The sequence below is a fragment of the Calonectris borealis genome, chromosome 11 (assembly GCF_964195595.1).
Source record: "Calonectris borealis chromosome 11, bCalBor7.hap1.2, whole genome shotgun sequence".
Classification (NCBI taxonomy): Eukaryota; Metazoa; Chordata; class Aves; order Procellariiformes; family Procellariidae; genus Calonectris; species Calonectris borealis.
This window is the reverse complement of record NC_134322.1, coordinates 224,435-232,295: the sequence shown is the minus strand read 5'-3', so window position 1 is coordinate 232,295 and position 7,861 is coordinate 224,435. Positions and strand designations below refer to the sequence as shown.

At 49.8% G+C, this 7,861-nt stretch overlaps 1 protein-coding gene across 2 annotated transcripts in view; it reads right to left on the bottom strand.

Annotated features, from left to right (window-relative positions):
- Positions 1-2,497: 2,497 nt before the first annotated feature.
- Positions 2,498-7,861, bottom strand: part of MAP1A (microtubule associated protein 1A) — a 69,935-nt gene continuing 64,571 nt past the window's right edge. For both annotated transcript variants that reach the window (XM_075159584.1, XM_075159585.1), the window contains 2 exons: positions 7,017-7,249; positions 2,498-6,054 (listed from right to left, as the gene is read on the bottom strand). In XM_075159584.1, the coding sequence (XP_075015685.1) occupies positions 5,899-6,054; positions 7,017-7,249 (389 nt within the window). In that variant the 3' untranslated portion in view covers positions 2,498-5,898. The remainder of the gene's footprint in view (positions 6,055-7,016; positions 7,250-7,861) is intronic.

Genomic DNA, 7,861 nt, shown 5'->3' with positions numbered 1-7,861 from the left:
AAGAAGTGCTGTGAGTCACAAAGGAGGGAAAAAAGAAAAGGACAATTGCACAATTTCTGGATACAATGGCAGGAGCCAATATTTTTGGCTTAATCCTGCCAGAGCCAGTTCTGGCTCCCGAAATCTACGCTGATGCATAAGCTGCATTTTCAAATGCTTTTGGGCTGCATACGTAGTGACATGCACAAATGGCTGCTGCATGACCCTGCGTCTCTGGCTGGGTGTAGCCACAAACTTTGCCGACAGTAGCTGGGATAGTTTGGATCAGGCTTGTCAAATCCCTGGCAGATGCAGCTATGCAAAACTCTTTTCCTGAATTGTTGTCGCTGTGTGCAATGAGAAAGCAGTATAGAGAAGTGGGTCTAGGTCATGTGGCAGAACGGGCAGGAAACACCAACTGTCTATACGAAGTAGCTAGAGTATGGCAATGTCTTGTGTAGGCTGTGGAGAGTGACAGGTCCTCTGTCAGTCAGCATGTACGAGCAAAGTCCATGGACCTGGAGAAACTGTCAGGTCGTATGGCATGTGCAGGCTTTGGGCCTTTGGCGTGGCAAGGTCCAGGCAGCCCTGACGGTTGAAACAAGACCAAACTCAATCTTGCTCTGTTGCCTTGGACACACCTTTGGCTCATCAGTTTGCAAATACTGAAGTAGCTGACTAAGGGGTGGCCATGTCATTGCCTTACTGGGACCTGTCTTTTGCTTATCTGTTCTTCTGGTTTCTCAGAGCCATGCCACTTCCCCACAAATTACTAACCCTTATCTCCCCAAGTCCTACGCAGCAAGTGATGGACACAGCTGACCAGCCGAGTACAGCTGGTTTCTGTCCTTGGTGTGAGAGTCCCATTTTCCCCCTCCTCCTGTGGTCCAGGGCTGTTGGCTCCAGTGCTGCCCAGCTGATGCCTGTTCTGTTTGCTGGCCATAGGGGAACAATAGGCCCAGGCGTCTGAAGGGTTCCTGCTTGCCTCTTCTTGTTTGAGTTGAGATTTGTCGCTGAACCGTAGCCCTGTGCTTTGCAGGTCTGGGCTGATCCAGTTGCTCTTTGCAGACACCTGCCCATGGATCAGGACTGATGTTCTATCTAGGTCTCATGGACACTTGAAAGCTTCCCAGCCGCAGTGTACTCCTGCTCATTGCTGAGGAACATTGCTTCCTCAGGACATGCCTACGTGACTTACACCACTTCCCTGCATGCTGCCGCTTGTGTTTTCTGCTACGGTAACCTGATTTTGCGTTCCTTCTCCTGCAGAACAGCCTGTAGTAGATGTGTTCACCACCGCCTGCATGGTCCATCTCAACAGCTGGCTGGGGAGCTCTGCTCTGCTCTGCTCTGCAGGAATTCTGCTCAGAATCCCAACACTGTACACCTTTGGGACATGCATGTATGGTCACAGCCTCTCAGCAGGAGCATGGCCAAATCCCTATGCTTGTTTAGCTGGAAAGCAGCTGTAGAAATAGCTCCTGGTTTATGGTAATGGTTTGTGGGCCCTCCCCTGTAGTAACAGCTTTGGCAGCTGCCCTGAGCTCCATTACATGCTGCAGAAGCTGTGGTATGCTCTGTGGCCACGATGGCCTCTCTTCTGAGGTCGTAGCCCAGAACCTGCTTTCCTTTCCCCTTGCATTCAGCTGTGCCATTGTGTTTCCTCCTGCGCACACCCAGGCAGGAGCAGAGCTGACTGGGCATCAGCCTCTCCTGACTGCTCTCCAGCACAGGCAGAGCAGAGGGCTGCGGTCCTGGTTTTCTGCCGAGTGGCTAAAAGAGCTGAAATAAAGTGACTTCCCCTTCAGAGGTTGGAGTGGAGTTCTGCAGAGGTATGAAGGCCCACTGTTGCAACAGGGATGGGCAGCGTGTGGTGCCCCATCAGCGCCTGGCTGGCCAGGCCCTGAGCCGAGTCCCCCGTGCAGGTGCACTGCCTGGCTGGCTGGCAGCAGACTCCTGGCCAAGCACTGCAGCGGTCTGCCTGCCGCAGGACCAGAGACGTTTTCCAGGTCAAGGAACGCCAGCCGTGCTGGTCAGAGCTGCCATTCCCAAGAAGCGCAGAGACAGGCAGAGGGCCACAATGTAGAGCATGATCCAGGAACTGTGAGGAGCTGCAGCGCTGGCAGGACAGGCTGTGCCAGGCTCCACGCTGGAGCATCGACGGCTGCGTCCCCGCCTGGGCCCTTGGCCAGCTGTGCAAGGGCCCGAAACTTCCTCTGGAGGGGAGGTAGCTGGAGCTGTAAATCACCCTGCGGGGGCAAGGAGGGAGGGGGTGGGTGTCCCAGGTAGGCTCTATGCCCCTGACATGCGTGTCCCTTCCCTGGCGCCACCAGAAGTTTTAGCAGCTGCCAGTGAAGGTGTGGTGGTAGTGGGAAAGCCAGGGCTCGCCCGAACTCATCGACTGGGAGGCAGCTGGCCAGCGCTGGAATGAAGGTATGGTAGCAGTGGCTGTGTGCCCACTGCCTACAGTATGGACTCACGCAAAGAACAGTTTGAAACAGTTGGAAGTGTTCTTGTTCGCAATTAATGTGGCTTTATTATTAATGTGTTGGGCTCCTCTCTTGACAGCAGTTAGTTACAGAGTGTTTCACATGGAAATGGGCAAAAGGACAGAACTCAAGGAACTAAATTCAAATAGAAACATGATGCTGAAGAAAAGAATCAGGGCTCTGTTCTTAAAACATTTAGCATAGAAGAAGCTAGGAGCACAAGTTGCCATTTCAATACAGTTAAGACGTTCACTTTTTTAATTATAGGTTTAAAATAGTATTTTGTACCTATTACATACAGGAAGATTACGCGTTGTTGCCCACATGCAGAAACAAGCAAAAGCAGAGTTTAACTGTTTCTTTCTATAGTGTTGTATTACCTCTGGCTCTGGATGGGTTCTGCTGGCTCCTGCAGGCTAAGCAGGGTCAGACTCTTTACAAATTGGCATTTTTACAAGTCTTTTTCCCCATAGTTTTTTAAGACGGGGGGGGGGGGGGGAGGGAGTGGAGGGAGGACGAGGGGAAGACAGAGAGGGAGGGAGAGAAGCTGAAGGCAGAACAGACTGCCACAAAAGACTAAAAAAAAAGTGTGGAGCCTTGAGGACAGGGAAGCAAACTGGTGTAGGATAAAGCTGCCAAGCAGCACAGCTGCGGAGTGCAGGAGCACAGCACGCAGAGGGCAGGTGTTTTTACTGGAACACATGCCAGTGACCGCACTCCTGCCTGGAGGATGCAGGCACCTTGCAAAGCCTCACGATTACTGCTGCTTAGTCAGAATTGCTTCAAGTTTAAAATTGAGAAAACATTCATGTGTGGGTCTATCTAAAGTTAGTGCATTAGCTTTTACACCTAGCCGCGCTTAGGGATCCAGGGAGCCAGTCAATGAGGGTCACATTTGTTCCTCTAGTGTCTGGCACCCTGCGCCTGCGCGGGCTGGCAGCCAGTCCCACTGGCAGGTGAGCCAGGATCTCCCCAAAGCACTGACGGCAAACCCCCCCGGGGGTCGGGGGGAGCGGGAGCAGGGCTGTCACTGCCTGCAATTGCTTGCCGTAACCAACGTTCATGGACGCTGACCCCATCGGGTTCCAGAGAATGACATTGATTCTTCTGGCAGACACACCGTGATTCCATGGTTAAAATGAATACAGCACAGGGCAGGGATTTGCTAAATCCCTGAGTAAGCTCACATGGTCCTAACAAGGGCTGTGTCAAAAGGGCTGGCTGCTCCTAGGGGCGGGGCTGCTAGCCTCAGGCTTTGTCCTGCAGCTGCTGGGTTTTAGAACAGCCTTGCAAGCTGCAAGCAGAGACCCTTTTTGCTGCCAGCAAGTTCTCTATAGTCTTTTTATGTTGTTGTTTAAATTGCAGCATCTAAGTATTTGTACTGAGAAAGCTCTGAATTGACACTAAGAGCACATGGTGTCATGTTAACATGTATAAATTAAAATATTAAATCCGCACAAAATGCAGCTTAACATAAAAAAATAAATATATAAATTAAATGCAAAATAAACCATTTCCCTAGAAACTCCATTTTAGTCCTGGGAGCAGGTTTCTAAGCAGCATTTTCTTCATGTCAACTGCCAGAAAACTAGCACTGAGACGAAGTGTCCCAGGCAAGCACAACACAGGGTCCTAGGATGCTTATTATGGAGTCAGACTTTGGCTCAGGGCCAAGCACAGAGGGTGCCACAGCAAATGGAAATACCTTTGAGTTGTATGTCAAGCCTTACAGCATTGCTTTCTATCTCATCTCTCCTTCCCCAGAGCACACCCTACTGCCACTCTCTTTGTCTTACAGAAAGATAAAAGCCACCTTTGTGAGAAGACCCTCTTGCAATGCTGCCAGATGTGGCAAAGGCTCACTGGTGCTGCAGGCTCAGTGCACCTGAGCACTAACACGCCTGGAGCTGCCCTCCCTGCAGGGGCTGGGAGCCCCACAGCTGGAGAGGGTTTGCATGCCAAGGAGGCTCTGGGTGACTGTTCAATAGCAATGACGCACTCATGGCATACAACTACACTTCTGCCAGGATGGCCAGAGCGCAAGGACATACGCCCACAACAGGTGTGCTAGCAATGGGCTGCGAGCTGCAAGTTGTGCATGGCAGAGTTTTGACAGCACCTCATCTATGTTGGCAACAAGAGTCTGCATGTCCCTGCCATGGGTGTGGAGGAACTAAGAGCAACTACACTTACTAAACTACTTTCCCGAGTGTTTTTGAAAGGGGGTTCTCTTTCCTCACACCACAGGTTCTATTCCCTGCATCCTGGACGCTTAGGGTGACAACAAAAAGCTTGAACACAGCTAAGAGGTTTGGACCACCAGCATACCGGCAGTGAGGAAACTGCTGCTGCTTGCAGAGCTGGCACACATCAGCTACACCAGCCAGACGCTAGCCGCTCTCAGTATGGCATGCAGGTTCTTCAGCTGCCTCACCACAAGCCTGAAGAAAGCCTTTGGTTTACAAGGAGGTTTCTCGTACACAGGCCAACAGCGGCCAGGGTTGTTTCAGCCCTTCTGCTTGTAGTTGTGGGGCTGTAGTTGTGCGTTTGGATACTCTTTTTGTGTGACTGTTCAGGCAACAGCCCCTCTGTGCCTCCTACTGTCCCACTGCTGATGTGCAGGAGTAAGCTGGCCACTCTGTGTGTGCAAAGCTCAAGTTAGCAGGTTAGGAATGTGTTCTTTGTAGCAAAGAACAACAGGCTGAACCCTCCCCTCCCACCGCTGCCCCCAAACAAATGTGTCCTTCATTCCAGCTCCTTGAGCATAGTGAGCAGGTGTTGCAGGATGCCACAACCAAATACTTTGGACAGAAACCTGCAGAGCTGGCAAACGGTGGTCCTGCCTAGCTGGAGTACAGGTCCCCTTGCTCAGAACACCACCTGTGTGTTCAGGATGGGAGATGGAAGAATGACCTTCACTGTCACGTTACAATTGGAGGATTTCGCCTTCCCTCATCTCCTACGTGCATTTTCTTTGCAAATTACTTTTCTTCTCTGCCCCCTCTACCCCCCATGCACTGTCTACATGCAGCAGCAGCACTTCAGCCCTCACCAGAAAGACGAGGTTCGTGGTGCTACCAGTTAAATGGCAAGGCAGCCAGGAAGAGACTAGAACAAGCTCTCAGAGCAGCAAGGCAGCCAAGATAGTCTACAGAAACTGTACAGGCAGCAGAATAAAGCAGGGAAAGTGAAAGTGCCCCTGGCCTGCAACTGCTCTTGCATAAACTCTTAGCTCAGTCCAGAATATTACAGAGCCCTGCACTTCTTTCTCATGGCATCCAGTGCTGAGCTAGATGGATACCCGATTGCCTGACAAATGGGAACCATGTAGAGGACTAAACCAGAGAAGAACTGGACTGTGATTAGATGGTGTCTCTGATGTTGCATCGGTGATTGGAGAGTCAATGGATGAACGCAAAGTGTGGGAGATTTAGAATTCGATCTTACAGGCTGGAAAAGATTCATCCTGCATCACAACAGTGCTGCTGCTTGCCAGTACCATGATGTTTAGCTCCTGCTGTTTCTCATGGGTCTGTTGGTACCATTCTCGTGTCACTTCAGTATCATGTGTTGGGATCAATGTCACCTGGGAAAAGAAAGCAGCAGGGATGATTGTCTGAGAACAACTTCAGTGACAAACAATGCCCATAGGAGCTGAGGCTAAAATTTCCCATTAATTTTGGAACACTGTACCCTTGGTACTGCTTGTTCTATTTAATGTCTTTCAGATGTCAGGTTCTCTAAGGCAGAGCTGGTGCTTTATTTTATGCAGTACCAGCACAATGGCGCTCTGAGCTGGCTGCAAACTGGCAGTACTAACACCATAATGATAAAAATGGCTGCAGTGCAGGGGAGAGCATCTCTCTGTGGAGCTCCAGAAACAGCCTTAGAAAGATCCCTCAGTGTGAAAAGGAACAATGCTGAGACTATCACTGTTAGTGGTCTGATATTAGACTTCATGTGCCTATTGACCCAATGTGCAACTCAGGGGACCTTGAAATCTGAGGCTGCTTTATCTGAAAGAACATACACACTTTTTTGTACCTGTCTTCAGAAACAGTGCCCACCCAGGATGTCCTGCAAACCTGACTAAGCAAGAACTATGTGTAAGAACACTCTGGTTTAAAAGCACTGATAAAAAGTTGCTATCAGAAGGATCTTCAGCAAGCAAGGCTAGCAACAAATGCCACTGGGTGTGGGACCCTGTGATGAAAATTCAGACTGTGATGGTGCTTGTTTTCGCTTGAGGATAGGTTCGTCCTGCAGCAGATAAGGAGGAGTGTATGATCTCTAAATGCTTCCTCCCCTCAGAAGGATGTGGAAAGGAGGACATGCCTGCTTCCATTCACACCATTTTGCAGGCGTCCTCCTCCTCCTCCTCATGGTTACAAACAGCTACTCTTCTAAGATGGCAGAGCAGGACATGCCCAGTTCCATTTGCTTCCTCTTAGTGTACTCTCTCTGGGCATGTTTGTGACACACACCTTCTCCCCAGCACTTGTGACACAAGGAGCATCACACACACTCCTTGGCATTTCCATGACCTACCTGCAGGTTCTCCGCCCACTGAGACTTTCCTTCTAGGAGTGCATCCAACACTGCTCGGCTTGGTTCTCCATTGGCTGCATCATTCCCACTCACAACATAATATGATGCTCGAACCCGCTTGAAGAACTCTGGATCTGTGTTCTTTCCACTGCAATGGTTGGGGATGTATGCCAAGTCCACATAGACAGGTGGACCCATGGGCACAGGCAAACTGCTCTTAGGACTATTGGAAGCTTTGGAAAAAAGAAAACAGAGATTTACAAAACCCTTCTGGAAAGAACAAACACTCAAATTAACACTGAAGGACTTGAATTCCAGCTGCAGCAACAAAGATTTATCCAGGCTCTGCTGCTCAGAGGTGACCTGGGTACAATGCTGGGCCAGTGCTAGGAAAGGGAGTTCTGCTCTTCTTTGGGGAGGGATTGGAAGGCTTTAGGCTCAGAAGCCTTTCCTGGGGAAGGGAATAAAACATCTCCATCATTAGCTTTTGCAGAGTTGTCATCCCAATGCATACTTAGTCCTAATTTTTGTTGTTTAGAAACCTACATTTGCTGAAGAAACCTGTTCTGATGGCCTTTATATGCTATCCTAGGGTATTACAGTAGTCTTTCTGGAAGCTCCATGCTGGCTTTCTGCCATTCCTGTGAATCGCTGCTATTCCAAGGGCTCTGCTGCTCTTTCCTAGCAACCTTTTGTACCTCTTTTCTTCATTTGCTGTTGCTTACATTTACAAGATGAGAGATGGTCAAACAAGAGTTGTTATACTCAGCTATATATATACATATATATACACACACAAAACCCATAGAAAGACTGTCCCTTCTCTCCCTCCTGCTCTCTGTGGA